Source organism: Xyrauchen texanus, chromosome 41 (genome assembly GCF_025860055.1).
Source record: "Xyrauchen texanus isolate HMW12.3.18 chromosome 41, RBS_HiC_50CHRs, whole genome shotgun sequence".
Taxonomy (NCBI): Eukaryota; Metazoa; Chordata; class Actinopteri; order Cypriniformes; family Catostomidae; genus Xyrauchen; species Xyrauchen texanus.
In genome coordinates this window covers 16,422,196-16,449,253 of record NC_068316.1, presented here as the reverse complement: position 1 = coordinate 16,449,253, position 27,058 = coordinate 16,422,196, and the positions used below count along the sequence as shown (strand labels likewise).

The following is a 27,058-nucleotide window of genomic DNA, read 5'->3' as shown; positions in this document are numbered from 1 at the left end:
TTGATCCCAATGGTCTGAGAAGTCTGTTAGGTTTACAGGTGAAATTCGAAAAATTTGAATATCGTGCAAAAGTTCATTAATTTCAGTAATTCAACTAAAAGGTGAAACTAATATATTATATAGACTCATTACAAGCAAAGTAAGATATTTCAAGCCTTTATTTGATATAATTTTTATGATTATGGCTTACAGCTTATGAAAACCCCAAATTCAGAATCTCAGAAAATTAGAATATTACATGAAATCAATAAAAAAAAAGGATTTTAAATACAGAAATGTCGGCCCTCTGAAAAGTATAATCATGCATATGTACTCAGTACTTGGTTTGGGCCACTTTTGCATTAATTACTGCCTCAATGCGGCGTGGCATGGATGCTATCAGCCTGTGGCACTGCTGAGGTGTTATGGAAGACCAAGATGCTTCAATAGCGGCCTTCAGCTCTTCTGCATTGTTTGGTCTCATGTCTCATCTTTCTCTTGGCAATGCCCCATAGATTCTCTATGGGGTTCAGGTCAGGCGAGTTTGCTGGCCAATCAAGCACAGTAATACCATGGTCATTGAACCAGGTTTTGGTACTTTTGGCAGTGTGGGCAGGTGCCGAGTCCTGCTGGAAATGAAGTCAGCATCTCCATAAAGCTTGTCTGCTGAAGGAAGCATGAAGTGCTCTAAAATGTCCCGGTACACGGCTGCGTTGACTTTTTTCCCCCAAACCAACACAGACTGTGGAAACTTCACACTGGACTTCAAGCATCTTGGATTGTGTGCCTCTCCATTCTTCCTCCAGACTCTGGGACCTTGGTTTCCAAATGAGATGCAAAATTTGCTCTCATCAGAAAAGAGGACTTTGGACCACTGAGCAACAGACCAGTTCTTTTTTTCTTTAGCCCAGGTAAGACGCTTCTGACGTTGTTTGTTGTTCAGGAGCGGCTTGACAAGAGGAATACGACATTTGAAGCCCATGTCCAGGACCCGTCTGTGTGTGGTGGCTCTTGATGCAGTAACTCCAGCCTCAGTCCACTCCTTGTGAAGCTCCCCCACACATTTGAATGGCCTTTTCCTGACAATCCTCTCCAGGCTACGGTCATCCCTGCTACTTGTGCACCTTTTTTTTCCACACTTTTCCCTTCCACTTAACTTTCTATTAATGTGCTTTGATACACCACTTTGAGAACATCCAACTTCTTTTGCAATTACCTTTTGAGGCTTTCCCTCCTTGTGGAGGGTGTCAATGATAGTTTTCTGCACAACTGTCAGGTCAGCAGTCTTCCCCATGATTGTGAATTCAACTGAACCAGACTGAGAGACCATTTAAAGGCTCAGGAACCCTTTGCAGGTGTTTAGCTGATTAGAGTGTGACACTTTGAGCCTACAATACTGAACCTTTTCACAATATTCTAATTTTCTGAGATTCTGAATTTGGGGTTTTCATAAGCTGTAAGCCATAATCATAAAAATTATATCAAATAAAGGCTTGAAATATCTTACTTTGCTTGTAATGAGTCTATATAATATATTAGTTTCACCTTTTAAGTTGAATTACTGAAATTAATGAACTTTTGCACGATATTCTAATTTTTCTAATTTCACCTGTATATTCAACAAGCATATCTGCAATGTAGTTAGGTCCTACACCATTGAGTGCTTTAAAATTAACTCTAAATGTAACTGAAAGCCAGCATAAAGACGAGTGGAGTAATATGCTCAGATTTTTTGGTTCAGGTGAGTCAGTGACAACTGTGATCTAGTAATACCAGCACTGATATTTTGCCTGAATCAGCATTTAGCCAAATATCATAAGTATATTTATAAGTGCCATACCTGTGCTATGATGCAGTCAGAAACAGTCATGGTACGCAAGATAGGACCCAAACACAGAATAGGGCTTTTATTTAAATAAAACTAAATCAAAACTCATGAGGGAAAAGAATGAACAACCGAAACTGGATACAGAAAACAAACCAGAACATGCAAAACAATCCAACAAAGACAGAACAAAAGAAAGACTATATAGGAGCTGGTAATTGGAGGCAGTTGCCACTGGTAGCTAGCTTTATGAGTGCAGACTCCCTGCACAAGGTGGTAAACAAAGTCCCAAAGGCCCCAGCTTCTCCATCTCCACATGACCGAGAGGTTGGCCTAGGCAGATCCATCTCATCATAGTCAAACACATCCACTGCAATCAAAAACCCACATGCGAAGTCCCTCATGTCAGTTCCCCTCTGACGGACATTGCAAAGGTGGACAGCTGAATCATGCACTGATGGACTGAAAAGTCAGTGAAGGGAGATGAGAAAAAAAAAAAAAAAAAAAAAAAAAAAGTTGGTTGGATTGTTCTGTCACAGTAAGCAAGGAAGGACCCAAATGCAGAATAGGGCTTTTATTTAAATAAACAAATAAAATACATATCAAAAGAAGAAGAGAGAAGAATGAACAACCAAAAAAGAAACTAGACCGACTGAAACTGGAGACAGAAAACAGACCAAACTACACTGACAGAGATGCAACACAGCAAAACAATCCAACAAAGACAGAACAAAAGAAAGACTATATAGGAGCTGGTAATTGGAGGCAGGTGCCACTGGTGATGAGCTGGGTTCAGAAACAATCAGTCGTCCTGGAAACAAAGCTGACGTTCTCCACGTGGCACTGCAAAACACAAGAGGGAGAGCGAGGAAAACACACACCAACACACAAGACAGACAGAAGGGGCTGTCCAGCCCAGACTGTGACAGGAAATTGTCCAAGTAGACATTCTAGTTTAAGTATTTGTTCAGCTGATTGAAAACAACCTTTTCAATTATCTTGCCTATGAAAGGAAGATTTGAGATTGGTCTGTAGTTGTTTAATATAAAGTTATCCAGAATGCTCTTTTTTTAGAAGGGGCTTGAAAACAGTTTTCAGGGACTTCAGAAACATGCCTTTCAAGTGAGGCATTGACTATTTTTATCAGATCTTTTTCTTAATAGTTAAACACATTTTTGAATGGTGTGGGGAGACAGAGTGTTGAATGGTGTGTCAAGACAGAGGGTCGATGTTTTAAGATGCTGTACTATTTCCTCAAGGATTTTGCCATCAATTGGCTCAAAATCAGACATAGTGACTAATTTCTGAAGTTTTTGTGGTGGGTGTTGTCTGACCTCAGTGTAATATGAGGATGAGCAGAACACCATTCTAATATCATTGATCTTCTTCTTGAAAAATTATGCAAACTCATTACATTTGCTGTCAGAGAGCATTTCACAGGGAGCCTGTATTGGGGGGCTAGTTAGTCTCTCTACAGTAGCAAAGAGTGCAGGTGTTGTTTATATAGCTGTTTATAATGTTTGAGAAGAAAATCTGCCTAGCGTTACCTAGTTCCAAATTGAAAGCATGAAGGCTGTCTTTATAGATGTTATAATGGACTTCAAGTTTTATTTTCTTATACATTCGTTCTGCTTTCATGTTTTGTACTAGTGTTGTGTTTCTCCATGGTGCTTTACACCAGCCAGAAATCTTTCTGACCTTTACAGGAGCAATGCCATCAATAGCATTTTTAACTTTTGAGTTAAATTTATCGAGGAGAACATCAACACAGTATATAGATATAGCCTTCATAAATTGCACACTAGTATTCCCATTTATGTCCCTCTTTTTACAGAGACTTAGGTATCTTTAGTGGCAGGAGAAATCAATATTTCAAAGAAAATACAGAAATGTTCAGACTCTTAATAATGAGCAGATCCAGAGTGTGTCCACGATTGTTTGTGGGTCCATCTACACGCTGTTTCAGATCTAAAGTGTCTAAAATTGTTGCGAGTTCCTTTACAGTGTTGTGTTTAGGATTATCTATATGAATTTTGAAATCCCCAGCAATAACAAAAGAGTCAAATTCAGAGGAAGTTGTTGATAACAGTTCTGTAAAATTATCAACAAAGGCTGGAGAGTATTATGGAGGATTATAAATAATTATAAATAGTAGGCATGGAGCACCTTTTAGTATGATACTTCGATATTCAAAGGTCAAGTAATCACCAAGTGACAGTTGCTTGCATTGAAATACATCTTTATGTATTGCAATCTAATCTAATCTTATAGACACTTATCTACAGACACATATAAAAGTAAAGTTTGGAGGGGCTGATTCGTTGAGGACAGTTGCAGTGTGCAGCTGTCATCTAACCAAGTTTAATTTAAAACATAAAATCCAGGTTGTTTGTGATGAGTTCATTGACTAAAAATGACTTGTTGTTAAGTGAGCGGATGTTTTAAAGTGCTAACTTACAGTATCTGTTTTTGGCCCCACAGCAATCTTGGATTGATGCTTAATAGGGAGCAGATTAGATTTTAGGTTTGCCAGACGTCTTGAGACAGCCTTAGTCTTTCTATCACTCAACATAACAGATGGAGAAAAAGCTACAGGCACATTGGGTTCCCGCTTGTTCTGTAAACATTTGTGAATGTTGCTTCTACCGAAGTAGAGACCCGATACTCATCACTGAGAGCTGTTATCGGTTGTCTGTTGTTCACCAAGAGCAGAAGAAGGATGACACATGCCATGGCAATGTGACAGTAGCCGGAGAGCTCTCTCTGAGGGAGGGGAAGGGTGAGCTGGGCCCACAGGCTTTGGTGGCAGAGGGGCCCACCATTTTTGGTTTGTAGAGAAAGTGTGTGGTGAGAGGGGCTGTAGCTCTGGTGTTTTTGGAGGCTGAAGTATGTTATCTTGGCTCCCTTGGATTTTTTCCAGGAATTCATCCTTGGGTCATGTATCTTAGAACAGTTCTAATTAATCACAGTCTGACTGTAGTATGTGTAAGTGTGAATGTGTATGTGTAAGTTGTGTAAGTGTTGTGGCTTCGCTGTGGTTGTGGGATTTGTCAATCAAATGGCCATCCAGGTGCTGAAATGTGATCCCCTGATCATCCTGAAACTGCTGTGGTGATTGTGTGCCACCCAGGTTGAGTGGATTTGGGCATGTTGCAGATGGATGAAGGAGGGAGAAGTAGATATTGTCCTACAGCTCTTTTGCACCAAGTTTGTTTGGGCTGAGGCCATCTGATTTAAACAGTCCTCTTTGATTCCAATGTAGTTTAGTCCTCTCGTGTGACAGATTTTGTGCAGACAAGTGTTTAGACTGAGCAACCGAAAAAACATATTTGTTCCTCGGGCTGGGTGCGGTCCACTGATGAATGACTGAACTTCCAATCTTCCAAGTGTTTCAAAGAGTTCATTGAAATCCCTCTTAAGGAGTTCTGAATGCTCCTTTCGAATATAATTTCCCCCCACATGTATGATAATTTATTATGGTCTTATGATTCATCAGAACGTTCCAAAGTTCCTTATTAACATCCGAAACCATAGCTCGAGGAAGGCAGACAGTAGTGATAGCCCTGTTACCAATTTTTCTGATAATGGAGTCACCCACTATCAGAGTGCTGGGCTCGGCTGTAATCTCAGCAGAATGCCGATGCCTGCTCAACCTTGAGAGCCTGCCAGCTGCACTGTTTGATGCTGACTGATGTGATCTTTGTCCGATCACGCATTGTGTTTCTTCATCAACATTCATCATAAATCTATTTTCAAAACATATCAGTGGTGAAGAATGCCAGTATTGGCTAGTTGGGTCAAAGACATATCTGGGGTTGGATGATGATAATGCTGCAATATATGATACTCGTGTCAGTCTGATGTCTTGGTTTGTGCTCTCACTTTCACCAGTTACTTTTGGCACCTGTACAACTGGTTTATCTTGGCTCAGTGTAGCCTGTTGAGGAATGTTAGATTCACAGGACTCACTGGCTGTAGAATGAGGGGGTCCACGATGACGCTCTCCTGTGTATTTCTTCAGGGATGGCAGTATTGCAAGTAACTTTGTATCAAGAACTGCGATCATTTGTAGAAGTCTGTGGCAGTTTGAACAGCAAGTGGAGTTTAGGCAGCTGTGCTGTCCCATTTCAGGAATGTAAACTGCCGGTAGTAGGAGACTGGAACACTTTGACAGAAAATCCACTTTTATTGTTTTACAGAGACATAATATTTTAGTCCCAAACATCTCTGTTATTAATGTGGGTTACAAATGAAGTCGTTTGAGCATTGTACTGAACAGCTGATATGACAATAAGAGCTTAAACTGTAAAAACAAGGTAGCAAAGCATGGAGCAGTAAGCAAAAGCATCCGTACAGTAGTGAAGCAAGAAGCAAAGCAGGAAGTAAAACATAGGCAGCTTCCTTCTAAAGCAGCATCATAACCATCATGGAACATCATAAGTGACCTATTTGGAATGCAGTGCATACATGAGTACACACCTGTGATGCCTTAAAATGCTTTGGAACAGAGCAATATTTCCACTCTAGGAAAACAAAATAATTTTTTTTTGGCTGGGATCCCCTTTTAAATGGATTGTAATGCCAGACTATAGTCTGTGCTGGGTCTGTTTGACTATGGCTCTCTGCAGCTGTCTCACTCCTTTCCTCTCCTCCACCTCTTGTCTCAAGGGCTGGATCTCATCCAGGACTCTGTCCCAGTCCTCATTCAGCATCTCCTGCTGTGACGTAAGGCATTAATGAAGGAAACAGAGGATAGACAAGAGTGCAGCCTCAGGCAATGCTGAACTCTGGTCAAAAACCCAACATATAAACAGCACAATCAACAGCAGCAACATTTAATTGGGTTATTGCATCAATAAGTGCACATCAACTACTGTGTCTAGACAGTGAATGGGAAGATTTATAGGACTAAAGCTGAAGAGATATTAAATAATAAAATTTTAATCCCTCAAAAGGGCAATGATGTTTCTTTTCTGAAGCCTTTATTGGAATGATAATGACAGTCTGTTTTGTCTGTGGTAAACAGACAGTATCATCGCTCATCATAGGCATTACTAGACCCTATTTAGGAGGGCTTCAGTCCCCTTTGAATTCATTTCAGCCCTCTTAAAAATCTGTGACTGCAGTCAGCAAGCAACTGTTTTACACAGCGGTAGCCACAGCACTGCACTTGTTTAACGCTTGAGACTGCTTTGGTGGCTTTTCCCACCTGTTAAGACTGACTAAAGCATGAGCCAATTGCACTGGAGTCCGGGCTGTGAAGGAGCATATCAGTGGATTAACCCGCTGAATGAATACGCCCCAGTTTCTCATTCGATTTGTGAACGAGTGAGAATCAGCGTCTCTTTTGAATGATTGAAGGAATGGAGGCGACATGTCGTTAATTTATCTCTTTAAACAAGATGAGAAAGGGGCTGGATGAATTAAGAGTAGTGACTAATGATTACAATGACATCAGGACGTAATTAACACTTGTATTTACTTTAGGCTAATAATGTTAACTTTTTTTTATATCTTGATGGTCATGCAAAGCAGTTCACAAAATGATATGCGTTGTTGTCATTTGCAGGGAAAACATTTATGATATTTAAACACAGTTAAAGTCTGTTATTCCTTTAAACAATATAAACTTGTTTTGGTCGTGAAATAGGTGCTTTATCAATGGTTTATTGACTCTCTCAAAACACATAAAATGTTAATTTGTTGCCATCAAATGGCATAAAGGGTAATTTACAAAAACGAATCTTTTTTTATTTATTATTATTATTTTATACCTTTATATTGCCAAGTATATTCTGTTGAAATTAAAATCTATTTTCAGAGTGATTTTCTCTTTTGAACAAATTCAAAAGACTCGAATTTTAGAGAAACATACATAGATTACATAAACATCATCTGGAGTTTATTCACTTCACTAAAGATCAACCAAGATAAATGTGTCATTTATTGTAATAATACGTTTTTGTGGTGTTTGATATAATTTCAGTCTATAGAAGTTCCAAAATTATTGATTTTCTATAATACATTTTTTAAAACAATTTTAACAAATGGAAATATTTGAATGGTTCTTTAAACAGTTTCAGTTATTTTTATAACTTTATAAATGTTTTTATTATAGAAAATTACAGTATTCTGAATGGATATTAGCTGGCTATCTTGAATGATCTTAGCACAGTAAAAAACACAATACAAAAGCTATTTATGTGAAAGAGTGAAATACATCAAATGTGCACATCTAATAGTGTCAATGGGGGATGTCCAAGCCTGTATGACTTTTTAAAGCAGATTGTAAAGGGATCAATGGAAAGGAGGAGGCAAGAACCAGCTTTTCAACATAAATAATATTTTAATAATAAACTGAAACAAAGGACAAACAGACACATGACGTACATGTCCGTAAACGATCTCTCTCTCCTGCACGATCCTCTGCAGTCGACCTTTATCCCTCTCGAAGGCTTGATTAGCCTAATGCGGGACCGGGTGTGTAGGATCACGACCCGGCCCCGCCCTCCGCCCTGCCACAGAGATATTTTTAATAATGTACAGGCTGATTTTTTCCCATGCCATTACAATGAATGAGGACTGGAGCTTTTAAACTTTTAACTTCCTAAACTCAGCAAAAATGAAACATCCCTTTTTCAGGACACTGTATTTTAAAGATAATTTTGAAAAAACATAAATAACTTTACAGATCATTATTGTAAAAGGTTTAAACAATGTTTTTCATGCTTGTTCAATGAACCATAAACAATTAATGAACATGCACCTGTGGAATGGTCGTTAAGACACTGACAGCTTACAGACGGTAGGCACTTAAGGTCACAGTTACAAAAACTTAAGACACTAAAGAGACCTTTCTACTGAATCTGAAAAACACCAAAAGAAAGATGACCAGGGTCCCTGCTCATCTGCCTGAATGTGGCTTAGGAATGCTGCATGGAGGCATGAGGACTGCAGATGTGGCCAGCGCAATAAATTGTAATGACCGTACTATGAGATGCCTAAGACTAGTGTTGTCAAAAATACCGTACTCCAAAAAAAATTACGATACCAGAATTTCTGAAGGTACCGAAGTACAGAATACCGGGTCTACCCGGTTCCCAATCAGATTCGGGAACTTTCGAACGCTCACATCAAGCAAAAGATGACGATAACAAAGTAGCTGCTGCTGCGTAGTGTCAACTTAATCTTGTCAAAAAGAAAAGTGGTAAAAGCAAGGTTTGGAAATTCTTTGGATTTGAAGCTGATGAAAAGGGAAACATCATAGATCAGCAAAAACCTATTTGTAAACGGTGCTTTCACAATTTAAAGATGAAAGGAGGAAACACATTAAACTTAAAAAAGTACCTGAAAGACAGACACCCGAATTAATTCAAGCAACCAAAGCAGGTTAGTTTAAAACATATTATCATTTGCATTAGAGCTGAAATGATTAGTCAAAATTATCGACAACGTCGAAAATAAAAAATTGTCAAGAAAATTTTATGTTGTCTAATAGTCGTTTGATGTCATTTAACGTAACATGAAATCACATTAAACTGTAATGATGAAGCGTGAGAGCAGCAGTTCACGCCTGACAGAGGAGAAGAATTACACATATCAGTCCAGATGCACTCTAAACTTTCACAGCTTCATCTTATGTAGATCCCAAAGTATTAGGGAATTATTAAAAATAAAATTATAATAAATTCAGAAGCACTCTCATTGTGGAATAAGTGGAGCCGGAACTCTTTAAAGGAAACATGCATTACATCTTATTGCAGTTATATTTAATGTGTTATAGCTTTATTAAAGTTCAAATAATACAGAAGCAGATCATGTTAATAACTATAAACTCAGAATCTGGCATTTCTCTGTGTGGTCGGTGCCTCTTCAATGAGTTGCGCCAATGTCCCGATCTAAGGGGGAGAGATTGAAACTGCACCCGGCTGAGAGAGACTCTGCCTCGGGGACACTCATCCCTCGTGCGCGGACGCTTAATGCAGCTAGAGTAGAACGCGACTGCTCATGATTTAATCATAACATAAGTCACAGTGCATTTCTTATCATGAAGAAAATTGGCAATATTCAGCTTTATTAATATGAGAGCACTGCACATTAATTTGGAAATTGTTTTTTATTCATTCTATTGTATGCTTGTTTATTTAGTTTTGTTTTAGTACTTGGTAAAAACTTAAAGTAAAAGTTGAAGCAAATCTTATATAAGTGTTCAAAAATACTTGAAGATACATTGTACAGTTTTGTTATAATTCAAAAATAATATATTTCACTTGAAGTGTTGCTCAATGGTATATTTTTGTTCTTAGTTCAGCTGTTAATTTGTTAACTTTGTTAATAATAGAGTGTTGTTCAGTAACCTGTTTTTGTGTTTTGCATTGGTACCGAAAATGGTATCGGGTACCGTGAAATTTCGCTGGTATTGGTCCCGACTACTGACATTTTGGTACCATGACAACACTACCTAAGACAGCGCTACAGGGAGACAGGAAGGACAGCTGATCATCCTCGAAGTGGCAGACTATGTGTAACAACACCTGCATGTACGAATATCATACCTGCGGGACAGGTAGAGGATGGCAACAACAATTGCCCGAGTTACACCAGGAACACACAATCCCTCAATCAGTGCTCAGACTGTCCGCAATAGGCTGAGAGAGGCTGGACTGAGGGATGGTAGGCCTGTTGTAAGGCAGGTCCTTACCAGACATCGCTGGCAACAATGCCGCCTTTGGGCACAAACCCACCTTCACTGGACCAGACAGGACTGGCAAAAATTGCTCTTCACTGACGAGTCACGGTTTTGTCTCAACAGGGGTGATGGTCAGACGGATTAAAACATCTCCTATTGTGTTCCACTAGGGTGACCATACGTCCTCTTTTTACTAGACATTTCCTCTTTTTCGGACCTTAAAAATGTATCTGTCTGGGGTTTCTATATTTGCGAAAATGTCCGGGATTCAGCTTTAGTTGCTACATGTGTGCATCTGGTCTAATACTTCATTGTGTGTGCGCGCATATTTGCATTGCTTTAACACCCTTTGTAAGTCCCGCCTTCTCGCACACCAATTGGTCGATTATAAGAGGCTTGCATCAACTATTGCCCAAATTCCTGCATGTCTACATCAAACAGTTGCTTGACAGTTGCACCAAATGACAGCTGAGTGGAAACAATGCCCAAATGAAAGTGCAAATTTACAGAAGATTTGCACAAAATATTCCCATGCTTTCATCCAGGTTGAGATCTGTGGGAAGCAGAATGTATGACATTTAAAGCTGGCACTTGTGTCAGTTGCTAATAAAGGTGCAAGTGATTTAGAAGCACACATTAGCTCTGCAATGCATAAAGGGTCAGCAAAAGGTGAAAGTTCATCAGGTAAATTAACTACTTTTTGCGACCAGGTAAAATTGATATCATTTTCCATAGCCATTCAAAATAATAGTAATTGTAAATGAAGGTACACTCATGGCATCAAATATTTTACTTAAGTACATGGATTTAAATTTAAATTTTGCCTTTTCGCATTTGCTTTGACTTCAAGCTGTAATGTCACCCAGTTCACATCTGCATTAAAAAGGTCAGTGAAGGAAGCAGGAGGGAAAACCCTTCAGAGATGGCTTGAAACACTTTATGTTCTTGAAATGAGTGTAGACTATTTACACCATGCTTTCCTGTTTACCACAAGGGCAATCACACACTTGGGAGCCTGTAGAAGTTAACTCAGCCCTGCTCAATTTACTTCCTGCTAAACCCACAAATTACAGCTTTCATTATGGACCCCTTGTTGCAAGTTTAGTTTAATTACCCAACTAGGCTTATGTCATAATGACTGCGTTTACATATTGAACAACCCATTGTCTGGCTTGTAGCACAAATCTGTAGCTTTGTTTCATGGAAGGTCCTACATTTTAAGCGGAGACTGATAAAACCTGTTGATGTTTTTACATACAGTACCCCTCCTTTAAAGAGGCTCTGTGTGATTTCTTCACTCCTAGCGGCACCATTTCCAGCAGGAAATAACAGTATTTTCATGGCAAAAAAAATGTAAAGTGTTAAAGTGTTGGGTAAGCTTTGGTATTATCTTGTAATAAAAAAACAAAAACAAAATTGATCACAACCTTTAATGTGCAATGTTTTTGAGGTATGACGAAGTATGGTTTACACAGAACACCCCACAAGACCTGCTGTTTTGGAGATGATCTGACCCAGTCATCTAGCCATCACAATTTGGCCCTTGTCAAAGTTACTCAGATCCTTACACTTGCCTATTTTTCCGGTTTCCAGCACATGAAATACAAAAATTGACTGATCACTTGCTTCCTAATACATCCCACCACTTGTCAGATGTCATTGTAATGAGATAATCAATGATATTCACTTCACCTGTCTGTGGTTTTAATGTTGAGGCTGATCAGTGTATATATTTCGGTAACACTTTACAATAAGGTTCCATTTGTTAACATTAGTTAATGCATTGGGTATCATGAACTAACAATGAATAATATACAGTATTTTGTACAGCATTTAATAATCTTAGTTAATGTTGATTTATAAAAATACAATTTCTTATTGTTAGTTGTGTTAGCTCATAATAGTTCATTGTGCATTATCTAATGTTAATATGTCTAATTTGTGATTTAAAATGTATTAGTATATGTTGATATTAATATTAACCAAGATTCATAAATGCTGTAAAAAATATTGTTTATTGTTAGTTTATGTTAACTAATGTTGCTGATTTGGATGTCACATGACATTAGTTTGTTTTTAGGATTCCAGGCTGTTTTACAGCAGATAAGAGTCCTGATGTTGCTGTGCAGCATATGCAAAATAAACATGGAGTAATTTACACAGGACACATGGTTTTTACCAACAATAATCAATAATCAAATTAGTAGCTTAAAGATAAATAATAGTTACATCCAAATATCCTCTTGTCTTAAAAATCTGAAGGGGCACGAAGAACTTGTATGGGCATTATTGAGTGCTGAATGCATGTGTTCTCATCACTGTATTTTGGCTTTCATAGGAGATGATGACCAAGCTGATAACTGAGACACCAGACCACCCCATTCCATTTCTCATTGGCCATCTGCAGACCAAGCAGGAGAGTCCAGGCAGGATTCAGAGGACACTGTCGGGTTCTGCTGCATTGTGGGCTGAGAGCTCCTCAGGTGGGTAGAGTTCAGTGCCCTTCAAGCTGTTTTGCAGAGATATTTGTGCACACATGTAAATGCACTCAATACAGTAGGTTGTGTCTGAAACTGCCTAGATGCACACTGAACAGTCTTAATTTGAAAAACAAAACAACAATAAAAAAATCTTTTACAAGACTGATAGGTAATGTAATTGATAGGTAATCATGTAATCCATAAAAAGTAACTAATCTGATGTAGCACATTTAAATATTCAATTTTATCTTATTTTATATATAGAATATAAGTATTTTATAGTCATACTACAGATTACATGTAGTCCATTACTTCCTAACACTGTATAGTGTATATACATATATCAATCCCTGTTTCCAGGGAAGCAGTTTCCAATCTCTCTCTATTTGTCTGTAGAATACAAAGGCACACGGCGGGACTCCAGAGGCAATGAAAAGCCCTGGCAGATCCATCCCAAAAAGCCCAAGAAATCAAAGAGTGACCTGGCCGTGTCCAACATTTCCCCACCCTCTCCTGAGTCTAAATCATGTGAGTACCAACAGAGAAGCTAGTGTCATAACATATCAGTTTTATTAGATTAAGTTTACTGATCTGAGATCAGACTTGCATTTACTTTTGTACTATAAAAGATCAGATGCAGATACTGTACCGAGATTGATCGTGCATCAATGAATGACAGTGGCGACTTCTATCTTGAGATATTTCCATTATGTAGGCTATCTGCATGAGAGAGTTATGAGTGATCCATATTGCTGAGGAAGTAAGTCATATCAGGGCCAGAGTTAGACTCTTTAATAATTTTATATGATGCTCTGTTACTGACAGCAGTTCTATTTCTGCCTGAGTGGAGGCAGTCGGCCAGTTTTTTGGCCAGAAATGGCACTAAGGAAGACTACAGATATTTTAGTTTAAACATTGGGTTTGTATGCCCATCTACATCTGACTTACTTAGATGTTTTTTTATGTCAATATAACTTCTGCCTGAGTTCTTGAAACCCTGTTGTTCTACAATGGAAGTTGAAAAATGAGCCAAAAGTTAAAGTAGTACACTTGCACATATTCAAAGTCTTCTTAAGGCATATGATGTTTTGTCATTTTATAGTGAAATAGATGTTTTTGCAATCAACATACACTCACTGAGCACTTTAGTAGGAACACCTGTACACCTACTTGTTCATGCATTATTGCTCTGCCAATCATTGCTCTGCTCTGTACATAATATACTGTATTTTTGTTCTTTATATAACAGATTGTAATAGATTTGCACTATGTGTGTGTATGTGGTATGTATGAAGGTGAGTGTATGTACATATATGTATAATTATTAACTTTTTATTCTTTTTTGTTTTTTGTTTTTAATTACCTATGTCTTGCTGCTGTTTTTGGTATTGTTTTTATTGTTGTACACTGGAAGCTCCTGTCACCAAGAAAAATTCCTTGTATGTGCAAGCATATTGGCAATAAAGCTGATTCTGATTCTGATGTGGCAGCAGTGCAATGCATAAAATCTTGCGGATACGGGTCAGGAGCTTCAGTTAATATTCACATCAACCATCAGAATGGGGACAAAATTTTATATCAGTGATATAGATCGTGGCATGATTGTTGGTGCCAGGCGGGCTGGTTTGAGTATTTCTGTATCTGCGGATCTCCTGGGATTTTCACACACAACAGTCACTAGAGTTTACTCAGAATGAGTCTGAAACTAGTTTGAAACAAGTGGGTTAAAGGGATGGTTCACCCAAATGTGAAAATTCTGTCATAATTTACTCACCCTCATGTTGTTTCAAAAATATAGTGTATGACTTTCTTATGTGGAACACACACACAAAAAGATGTTTTAATGAATATCATGGTTTTTTTCGATGCAATTGCAGTTGTGAGACTGTAGTTCCTCACTTTAAAGGTTATAAAAGGATTCGAAAGTATCATAAAAGAAGTCCATGTGACTCATGCTTTATAATCGAAGTCTTCTGAACGCATGCAATATGTTTTGGTGAGAAAAGTCATTTTTTCAGTGAAAATCTTGACGTCCGTTGCACAGTAGCAAGCACTGAGAGAGCTTATTCACAACGACTTTAGTGTTTATGTGAGAACTTGATGTTTAGTGCTAAACACAATCCAAGTTCTCACATGAGCACACATGCCACTGCAAACGTTGTCTGGTTTATGGGTTTGGAACAACATCAGGGTAAGTAAAATGTTACAGAATTTATCATTTTTGGTTGAACTAATTTAATTGAACTAGTTTGACCAGCAAGATTTCCTGTGTGCTCCAGGCTGTGAAAAGCATGGATGGTCAACCTGCATCAAACCAGCACTGACCAGCATATACCAGCCTGTAACAGCATAGAAATGCTGATCTTTTTAGCAGGAAGACTTTATTATAAAGACTTCTCCGGTTTAGTACTTGCATTTTCCCACTTTTGCCAGTTTGGTGTTCTGATAAAAACATTTTGGGAAACAGTATTAAAAAATGACACACAGCACAGGTTATCTCAGGTAAATGAACAAAATAGCTCATTATACTAGCTGTGATGAAGCTCCACAGCACTAAAGCTTGACCCAACATAACTAGGACAACCAATTAGTGAACCTTGTGACAAGTTGGGAGAAGCTTGTCTTTAGACAAGCTTGTCTTGTTCTTAAATCTGTTCTCTGGTTCTTTTGTAAAAGTTAAAATGACAAATTAGCTTTTTCAGGCTTGATCAGCATAAAATCATGATATTTCAAGTAAACCAATATCAGAGAAGAGCATTTCCCACCTTAAAAAAGGAAATTCTGTCATAATTTACTCATCCTCATGTTATTTCAAGCTTGTATTCTTCCTTCCTTTCGTTGAACACAAAAGGATTTTGGGCAGAATGTCTGAGCTGCTCTTTTCTATACAATAGGCCTCAGTCACCATTCAATTTCATGGCATCTTTTTTCCATACAATAAAAGATAATAGATACTGAGGTTAGCATTCTGTCTAACATCATCTTTTTTGTGTTCCAAATAAGAAAGAAAGTCATACATTGCATGTTTGAAAACAACATAAGGGTGAGTAAATTATGACAGAATTGACATTTTTAGGTGAAATATTCTTTTAAGAACCACCACACCAGCATCCAAATCAACATATGCTGATGACCAGAAATGCTGGTTTTTCAACAGGGTTATTGATTGCCTATGGCACTTTTTCTCTGGGAAGACAACATTTAAAGCAATTAAAGAGACTTGGAGAATATGGGTGGGGAAACACCCTGTGTACAAATCGTTTGCAAATGCCTCAAGTCATAGTAGTAGCAAACACTTTAGCTTGGCATTGTGAGTGTTCTTAATGATTCAGTGTTACACATTCTGCTGCAAGTGTTCTTTCTGAAACCCACTTAGATGTTGCATATGTCTGACAATCTGTGCACATTTATATTTGTACTTTTTCTTTGTACATTGCAGAAGGTAAAAAAAAGAAAAGAAGTGGTAAACATATTTCTCAGCAGTTGCCAAGCGTCTTTGGATGATGGACAACTTGAAAAATGTCTGAAATGTTCAGAGTGGAGAACATACCAGCTGCTCAAACCACAATAGTGATTGCTGTGGATGTAGTGTAGTCTTCAGTAACTGGTTGTGTGGTTATTTTATGTAGATAAGTTCAGGCATTAATCTATGAATGTTGCAAGCTGGTTGGTTCTTTGAACTGGTTATCTCTTAGCATATCAGCTCGCTTACATGTGATTTGTCAAGCCAATCATCTCACATAGCATAAGATGATAGGTCCTTTGATGTGTAATTGGGTAGCCAATCAACTTGTATAATCTCTCTTTGTGTAACATTTAAATTTGATCAGTTTACAAGTAAGCTGGTTTTACTGTAGCGTGCTGTAAGTGTTTACTCTTAAAGAGGCCCTATTATGCTTTTGGGATTGTAGGATATTTGGTACTGATGAATTTAGAAGGGAACCGTTAAAGTGCTCTCATTATCACACCATTATATGTAAGTGTATTTTGTATGCAAAATTTGGAGGGAACCGTTAAAAGTGCCCTCATTCTCACACCATTATATGTAAAGGAATTTAGGGTCTTGAAATATGTGAGCTATGAACTAAATTAAACTGTCCTTATTGTACATTATTAGGTAATGAAATGTATAATGGAATTAGTTGCATTCGACAACCATTATAAATTTGCTAAATGACAAATAACTAGATTATTTGTCTGAATAAAATTCTCCACCATTAACTAGTAATACAACGTCTTGTTGTATCTGCTCACAATTTCTACTGTAAGGAATTAGCTTTAATAAGTGAATTATGATGAACTCACTTATTGGATTAATATTATTCTCATGGCTTATTGAAAATAATATCACACGTATTTAGGTACAGTTCTGAAGCTAAATATTTTAGAAACAGGGATGAGATTATTTATCAAAATATACCACAGTCAAATCATCTTTGAATACAGACACACTATATTGCTGTTCTATACATAAAATGTAATCTAAATGAGACAGGTTGGTGAGTAGTGAAAGAATGTGAATTAAATGATCAATACAGTGAAAATTAACTTTATGGAGTCTGTTGACAAAGCCTTAAGGACCATTTAACCTTATTTTAGTCTACATTGATATGCTATTGGATTACCCAAAGTATTCAACTAATACACCAGCACTTTGAGCACAATTTTGGACATGTACTTGCATGTCGTGGTGTTTCCTTGTGTTCTTTGTGTTGCTTGGTACTTTGTCGAAAATTCGTTCCGTCGATGTTTGGACCATCTCTAAGATCGAATAGTTATTGTCTGTATGAATGATGAGGTTGGCTTTGAAGCGAGGCATTCTCTGAACTGTAGAGGGTGAGAAACTTCCACGGGACTTCGAAATCCCTGGTTGCAAATCTTACTGGTTAATTCCTTGGCTATATAACATGGATAAAACATGACGCATATTTTAAAGAGGTACATCTAGCTAGCAATTTTCAGAATTACCTAGCAAGACTAGGTATTGTATAAATCATGGATTTACATGCATTCTGTACATTTAAGAAAGTTAAATCAGTAAAGTACTGTGACTTTGTATGAAATGTTTCTGGATTAAGGTGATTAAGAGATAAAAAGGTTGGGTTTTTCCTAGATTCAAATCATGTCGTTTCGATTGTTCTGCATGTATAATACTACAGGATTGTACCATTCCTAATATAGCTGTTTGTGCATGTAAAAGGTCTGCAGAGTTACAAAGATCAAAATCCATGCAAAAACTCTCCCACAGGCACACTGCTCAAGAACTACAAGAAACAGATGTATTTTAGTCCAGCCATTTCTCCCGTAAAGTATCTATGTCACTATGTAACACATTTGCATAATGCCCAACTAAGGGCTACTTTGGCTCGCCCTCAAAAAAAAAATTGTTTTAGCCAGGGTTGGGAGGGTTACTTTTAAAATGTATTCCACTACAGAGTACAGAATACATGCTGTAAAATGTAATTTGTAACATATTCTGTTAGATTACTCAATGTCAGTAACGTATTCTAAATACTTTGGATTACTTCTTCAGCACTGGTAGATTTTTTTTTCCCTTGTTTTGACTACAAAAACTCTGCCAGTACAGTATGACAAAATACACATGTTAAAAATACATTCTCTGAAAAACCTAAATATCTTATGCAATTAAATTTATCTTGTTTTAAGGATTTTTTGATATTTTTACAGGAAAACAATACAAAAATTATTATCAAGAATAAGATTTTTGCCCTAATATCAAAGGTCTTACTCGAAAAAAATATTATGATGATTTTCTTGATAAAAAAATATGATTGTGCCTGGTAACATGTGCATGTAAAATGGCTTGAAATAGCTTTTTAGCTTAACGTAAAGCTGACAATTTACACAAGGTTTATTTCTGTTTCTTCTGCTCCAAACTTACTTCAAACTTACTTCTCTGTCTGCTTGTATGAATGTAACACATCATAAGAAAGTGTTTCACCGCTGCTCAAATGCACTTTGGATCGCATCATTTTTATTTATCAATGTTTTCCATCTGAAAGGACTAATGATTAAATGCAAAGTAATCTCCAGTAATCTAAATATTTTTTTAATTTTACTGTATTCTAAATACCAATGATTTAAATTGTAACTGTAGTGGAATACAATTACTTATATTTTGTATTTTAAATATGTATTCCTGTTACATGTATTTCATTACTCCCAACCCTGGTTATAGCAGAGGCTAGGATGGGTTGGGTTAGTGTTGTCGCCATGTCAAGAAGATGCTGTTTTCTTTACTGCTAAAGCAAAACCTCTTTGTTTGGATTTCCAAAGACAGGCAAATTGAAGAATCAGTGGTTAAAATGTTTTTTAGTTATTTAGTAGTACAACCAATGTCAGTTTAAAATAGTTACTCCTGAAAGATGGTGTAGTTCCCACTTTGTTGGGAGAATCTGGTAATGTAGTGACACATGGGGTCTTTCCTGAGAGCCTTGCGTACCTCTGAACTTGAGAAAAGGCCAATGAAAAATCGGACATACGGTTGTAAAGGGAAGCGGGTGTGCGGCTGTCAGTCAGATTTTTTCTTCAGAGCAGTTGTGCAGCAGCAAGCTGAAGTTCACTACTGTTCCACTCACCTCAGTTGGCAAAGGACTGCTGTTGGATCTACGGCGTGTTACAGGCGGCTTTCCCTTTCTGTGCATGCTGTGCAGTCCACGCCCCTGGGCACTTCGACAGCGCTTCTGTCTAAAAGAGTGTTCTCTCCTAAAAGAGTATTTTTCCTCTAAAAGAGTTTGTTTTCACTCACAAAAAGAGCAATACACAGCAGGCGTTGAATGTCCTTTTCAGGACATGTCTTTTTAAAGATGCTTTTCCGCCTCTTTGTAGTTCCTGGATGTGGTCGATATCTCTCCAAGACTGAGGTCATAGACACTGCCTTGTGTACCTGGGTAGTGATCACAATGAGGCAGCGTTTGTGGATGGTTCATGTACTCACTGCGAGAATGGCAGTGTTGCGGTCGCAGCTTTCATTTCTCAAAATGAATGCCACTTTAGCCCCCCCCCCCCCGGCTGTGGATGGAGGCGATTTTGGGATGGCAGCGGCTTGGGTTCGCTGGGTAAATCCCAACGAACCACCCTCCCACCAGCACGCTTGCTTGATTCTGTCCAGGCTCGAGGTCAGCCCGTGTTCTACCTTGAGCCCCCGGAATTGGATGATGACATCGCTGCTGCATCGGAGAGCGTTTAGGCATCTGATGCAGAGGACTTGACTGGGCTGCCACCTTAGGGTTAGCCCGCGCAGTCTGAGGATGACGCACAGATGGACAACATGCTTGCCCTGGCCGCCGTGAGCTTGGGCTTGGTCTGGAACCCTCCATCCTCCCCAAAGCCTTCACGGCTTGACGATTGGTACCTCTCAGGGTGCCGCTCCCAGCCACGGTACTCCCCTCCAAGGCCTGTAGGATGACGTTGTTGCTGACCTTGAAAGCCTACAGCCACCAGACAGGCCGCCTCTGCCCTGCATGCTATGGCTCCCCTGCAGGTCCACCAAGACAATTGCACCAGGGTAGTCCCGACCCTCGTGGTCCAGGAAAGCCACCTTTGGCTGAACATGGTCGAGATGCACTATGTTGACAAGGCCCGCTTTCTCAACGCCCACGTCTCCCAGTTTGGCCTCTTCGAGCGACACCGTTGGCGACTTCGCCCAGCAGTTTTCGGTGGTAAAGGGGCAGCGGGCGTCGCCCTGCGTCCAAACAACAGGCAGCTCATCCTTAACCTGGGCCCAGCACTCAACCCCAGCATCGATCGCCCCGCAGGCGGCGTATGCCCCCTGTCTCCATGACCCTCTCTAGGACCCGGAAAGCTCCAAAGCGCTCCTGAGACGGAAGACCCGGGCAGTCAATAAAAGAGCGATTTCCTCACTCTCTGGGTCATCAACATCCTACAGTCCCGGTTCCCCAGACTCAGTCACCTCAGGCCAAAGCTGACGAGTTCCCGAAGTCGCCTCTCCAAGACCTCTTCCTCAGTCTCTAACCCGACCCCTGCCAGGTTCACGGAGCAATGTATGTGCTTTGAGTGTTTTCTCTGCACCCAAGCCTCGGAGCGCACTTTTGCCTCCCGACGTGTTATTACCTGCCCCCCCCCACCCCGGTGCGAAGCCCCACCCGGTACATCAAAAACTATCTATCCTCTAATGCCTCTCGCATGGAGCTTAGATGCATGGCTATCGCTATCCAACCCTTCACGTTGGCTGGTCAGGACCATCCGCCTCGGCTACGCGATTCAATTCGCCAGGCTCCTGCCTCGTTTCAGCAGTATTCGCTCCACCTCGATGCATGGCAAAAACACCAGCGCCTTACGGGCAGAGATTACAACTCTGCTACTCAAGGATTCAATAAAGCCCATCACTGCAGCTGAGAGGAAGTAGGGTTTCTACAGCCCTTACTTCATCATACCTAAAAAAGGCGGTGGGTTGTGGCCAATCTTAGACTTTCGAGTTCTCAACCGGGCTTTACACAAACTCACGTTCAAAATGCTCTCACAGAAACATATTTTAACCTGCGTTCAGCATCAAGATTGGTTTGCGGCGGTAGACCTGAAGGACGCATACTTCCACATCTCCATCTTGCTTCGACATCGACCCTTCCTACGGTTCGTGCCAGGCGTATCAGTACAAGGTCTTCCCCTTCGGCCTGTCCCCTTGCGTCATCACAAAAGTTGCAGAGGCAGCCCTTGCTCCGCTACAGGAAGTGGGCATCCGCATACTCAACTACCTCGACAACTGGCTCATTCTAGCTCACTCTCGAGAGTTACTATGCGCTCACAGGGATCAGATGCTCAGGCACCTCAGCCGTCTAGGTCTTCAGGTCAACAGGAAAAAGAGCAAGCTCGCTCTAGTTCAGAGCATCTCTTTTCATGGCATGGAGTTAGACTCAGTCTCAATGACAGCCTCATGAATAAGCGCGCGCATTCGGTGATCGAGTGCCTCGATCTCTTTGAGCCCAGCACAACGGTTCTTCAAAAATAGTTCTAGAGGCTCCTGGGGCATATGGCATCCTCGGCTGCGGTCGCGCCGATGGGTTGATGCATATGTGACAGCTTCAACACTGGCTTCAGGCTCAAGTCCCGAGGTGCCACGGCTCATACCGTGTGTTAATCATCACTTCCTGCCATCAGACTTTCAACCCTTGGACAGACTTTATGCGGACTGGAGCCGCTGGCTCCTGGATAGTGCCCCGGCTGCGTTGGCACATCAACTGCATAGAGTTGCTGGCTGTATTCCTTACCCTGCTGAGGTTTGTCCCACTGATCCGGGGTAAGCATGTTTTAATCTGTTCAAACAACACCGCGACGAGCATACATAAATCAGGCAGCATGACATTTTATACACTACCATATACAAGTTTTAGAAGAAGTCTGTTCTGCTCACCAAGAATGCATTTATTTGATCCAAAATTCAGTAAAAAACATTGATATTGTGAGCCCTTTTTACAATTCAAAGAACAATTTTCTATTTGAATGAACGTGATGCTTTTTAAGGCACAGTCGGGAGTGTTTAACATTTGCATTGATCATCTCAGCACATTACTGTATCAATTCTGTTGGTGGGTGTGATCACATTAGGGATAATTGGCTGAGCCAGGAGACATTGTGCATCGTTTTTTTTTCATCCAGATTACACTGCAGGATAATATTTGTTTTAAATTTGATTTGTTTTATTTAAAAGTGCCCATTTTAATCTTTCATTAGAAGTATGTTTCATGTTTATGTGATAAGTATTCGCAGAGTTTCAGTTCATTTTTGTGACGTGTTTCAGAAATATGCTCGTGAACATGGAGACTGCTGAAAGCTCACCCTTTTTATTTTCTTAATTTTACAAAAGCACAAGGTTTTGTTGTTATTGTGAGTGTACAAAAATAAAAGTAGACCCTTTATAGTCTCTAATGATGTCTTACACTTATCTGTATGCCCAAAAATTATGTTGTTTCCGCTGTAATGCCGAAAAAATCAAGCAGGACACGCCGGCATGTCCATCGACCCCAGAGAGTTAAAGAGACAGGATCTAAATCAGGGCATTTTTTATTAGTGGTGTTAAGGTAAGCCATTTGTGATTTGAATATAAATTATGTCAGACTGTGTGGCTTGTTAAGTAATTGGACTGACATTTTCTGCCTGCCGGATCATACATCTAGCAAAACATCAGAGCTATATCTATAGACCAAAATATTATAGAGAAAAGGGGATAGGCTCTTTTGACATGGCCCAGTAAGCAACCACCTACAGTAGCAATCACCCAGTACCCCCTAGAAACACCCAGAACACCATAGCAACCAACCAGAACCCCATAGCAACTCTCTGGCAACTACGCACAACACACTAGTATCATAGTAGGATGTTTGGCACAGCCAAGCACTACTCACATGTACTCACAAGCAAGTGTTTTTATTCTGCAGTGCCTCGTTCAATACTGCGCCCCACCTGGGACTGGAGGACTAAACCTGAGAGTCGAGATTTTGATGAGCTCAACCAGATACTCCAGGAGAGCAAGAAGCTAGGCAAGGCTCTTGAGAACCTGTCCCGCAGTGAGTAAACTCACTGTGTTGAGGAAGACCCTCCATGTCAGTGGTTTTAAGACTGGGACCTCGCAACATTTTCCATGTAATTTTTAAATGTAATTTGTTTTGGCCTCTGTATAGTGACAGTGTAAAAGCCAGTTATTTAATTTAGCAAATTCAATCTCACACAGTTTAAATGGGATTTATACTTTACATGAAAATATATAGCTGCGTTTATATTTAAGAAGAGGGTCCCTCAGAAGAGGTTCATCATATTTGGGGGTCCTTTGAATCAAAACGTTTGACAAACCCCTGCTTTAAATTGACCATTATACAACTTAAATATATTGATCTGTGAACTCTTTCTCTTGCACAGGCATTGCTGTATCTGATGACTTTGACCTGGTATGATAATTATTTCTTCTTCTCTGTTTATATTTCCTTTCACTATGTAAATCAAATCATCAGTTAATTAGAAAAGAAAAGATCCAAACTAAGGAAAAAATCCAACTAAAACCCAAACACTTTGTAAAATGTATCTGACTGCAGTAGACACTTCTCCTCTTTAATAACATGTGAGTCTTTTTGGCTGTTTGCCAAACAGGCTTCACCTGTTTTCCATTTTGGCTTTTCAAATGAATAGTAAAACATTTAGCAATTAATGAAAATAATTTTTTTTCTTTATTACTGTTATAGAGGACATTTTACTTCTACTTGCCTTATTACAGCATAACTGTAATGCCAAAGCTGAATTTTACTTATTGTTTATATGTTGGTCTTGCAGTATTAAATATGTTTTCGCTTCAAAACTGACTGACCACACAAATAGCATAAATAATAATGAGTCATATTTAAGCATCAGTTCTTTAAGCTCTGTAATTGATCATACATGTATAAACAGTATAATACATGTATTATACATTATAATACATGTATTATACATCATGCTGTATAAACAGCATAATAATTGTGCTCACTACAAATTGTTTCATGTGTTTTGTTGATGTCTTCTTCACTTCTCTATGCAAAGGACCCCCAAGCGTATAACACTGTACTGAGACCGCGGGTGGTGGGCCAGTGGGTAGGCCGTGAGGAGGATGATTCCGACCCCCTTGCTGCTGAAATGCTTCAACCCCCTGTCCCCAGAGCAAAGACTGAGGGCTGGAAAAGCAAAGACAACAGCCCTGTCGGAAGGTGAGTCTTGTATATAATATATGTGTGTGTGTGTGTGTGATTTGTTTAATGTGTCTTTATGCTTTTTAACTTAACCACTTTAAAGGTAAGGGGTGTCATTTCTGCACCACTAGTGGCATAAAAGAGAATTACAAAAATACTTGCTGTTTTCAAACAGGTTTTTTCATTTTTCCATTGGTCAGAACACAGGTTGGGACGTATCACAGTTTTGATATGTTTTGCTGTTTGGGATGCTCAAACAAACAAAGCAATGTTTTAGAAATGCCACAGCACAGCTCTGTTTTACAATTTTGAATTTGAAACTATTGAATGGCTTACTCAAGGTTGTCTATGCACGTAAAGCTGGGTTTTAATTAACCATTTTAGAATTGAAAAATATAGGCAAAGATCCTAAGCTACTATTGAATGATTATAAATGAATAAGTCTGATATAATGATTTGCTTTGCAAATACATTATATCACAAAAGATTTTTGTACTGTAAATTTGTACATGTGTCATTTATTTCTGCACACGTAAAAATTGTAAATCTTTAAAATTTGATTACCAAAATACATTGTGAGCAAATGACAGTTCATCACGACTGCCTCTATGGAGAGAAATACGACAGTAGTATGCGAATGTCGGAAACAGTGAAAGGATAACTTTAGATATTTTGTCAAGTTCTCTAAACAGAGAACACTGTAACCTCCAGTAAAATCATAAATTATAGTATATGTATGCACGGCTATATCTTTTAGAAAAGCAATTGCGGCTCCTTGACCCCTTAAAGATGTTACCACGGTGATTTTAATTGGCTGGTGTTTGAGGGGAGGGCAGAGGCGGGCTGCCGAGAATGCAGCTAATTAGAAAGGATCAGATATTAAATAATAAATCATATTAAGGGCCCAGCTGAAAGAAGAGACTTTAAAATATTCTCTTACTTGATTACAGTAAAATATGGAGCCTTGGGTCGATACCGCAGGCGTCTCCAGTACGCATAGCTGTACAGGCGCTGCCGTGTTTCTGCTGTGATCTCTAGCCTTAATCCTCATCAATGCGAATGAACCATTATAGGAGTAAACACATTCTCCTTTAGCCATAATTTATTCAGTGTGCAAAAGTGTTTGATAACAGAGGTGTTTCAGTGTAAAAGGGAGCAATATAAGGTTAGTTACATGATTTCAACATGGCAAACTCCATGAAGTGACACCACTCCATGTAAAATAGGTCAGCTTTTCTTAAGATTCTTCATTTTAAACATATTTAAACTTATTTTTCAAATCCAATTTTTCATAAATAATATTTATATTTTCATAGGGATTAAAACTTTTTACACTTTTAACAGGTCTGTCAAGTTCAATCTATGTTGTGTCACTCAAGGCATGAGTCAGCAGATTTTGAACACCATGAGTATGAGACAAATCTACCCAATAACCCTGTTCACTTGCTGAAACACAGCATGACTGTTTTCAACACCTGTTCTGTACTTTCACATAGAGAAAGAAACAGCGGGTCTGTATAATGACCACCACCTTCCCTCTTCTGGAACAAAAGAGCATTTTTCCCCCATCTAACTTCAATGGTAGAATGGCAAGGCTCTACTTAGCTGTCAATCTTTGAGCGCTGCAGACTCCCTGGGAGTGTACAGAGAGAAAGCTGCTGGGGAATTAGGTGGAGGTAGAGGTGGATTCTGGGAAGGGTTATTGTGACTGATTATGGGGATGATGAAGCTCTAGTGCTCCAATCCCATTCCCTTTACGCACAGGCAACATATCATAAAGCATAAGCCCTCTCTCTCTCTCACTCTATCCCTATCTCACACTTCTCCTCCCTTTCCATTTCCATCTTACTCCAACGCTCTATATCTCTTTTCCCTATATTCATAAACATCTCCATCAGCCCACTCTTACCGCAGGGATCCAGATGAAGACATTCATAGGGCTTAAATATTAATTATGGGATGTACACTATACTACGCTAAGACAGTTTGACACTTTTGTGCTCCCTAGTATATCTATTCAGGTTTAATATTAAAGGAACAGTTCACCCAATAATGAAAATTCTGTCATTATTTACTCACCCTCATCTAAATCCAAACCCCTGCTGTGTTCTGGTTTCTTTCTGTGGAACACAAAAGGAGAAATATTTGAAGAAAATGTACAGAGTTCTCGCCAAACAAAAAAAAAGTACAATTAAAGTTAATACAACTTGTGCGCTATATTCCAAGTCTTCAAAACCATATGCTAGCTTTCTGTGAGGAACAAACCAACAATTAATTTCTTATTCACCTATAATATTCACCTCCACCAACTTTTTTAATATTCATATTTTACTATCCACATGGCTTCTGGTATGTAAATAAAGCTGGTAGCCATATGTGTGCAAATACAAGG

At 39.1% G+C, this 27,058-nt stretch overlaps 1 protein-coding gene across 1 annotated transcript in view; it reads left to right on the top strand.

Moving 5' to 3' along the window:
* LOC127634064 (uncharacterized protein C8orf34 homolog) overlaps positions 1–27,058 on the top strand; it is a 129,229-nt gene that overhangs the window by 11,399 nt on the left and 90,772 nt on the right. The window contains exons 2-6 of the mRNA XM_052113474.1: positions 12,832–12,976; positions 13,370–13,501; positions 23,389–23,517; positions 23,867–23,895; positions 24,521–24,684. Coding sequence (XP_051969434.1) covers positions 12,832–12,976; positions 13,370–13,501; positions 23,389–23,517; positions 23,867–23,895; positions 24,521–24,684 — 599 coding nt within the window. The remainder of the gene's footprint in view (positions 1–12,831; positions 12,977–13,369; positions 13,502–23,388; positions 23,518–23,866; positions 23,896–24,520; positions 24,685–27,058) is intronic.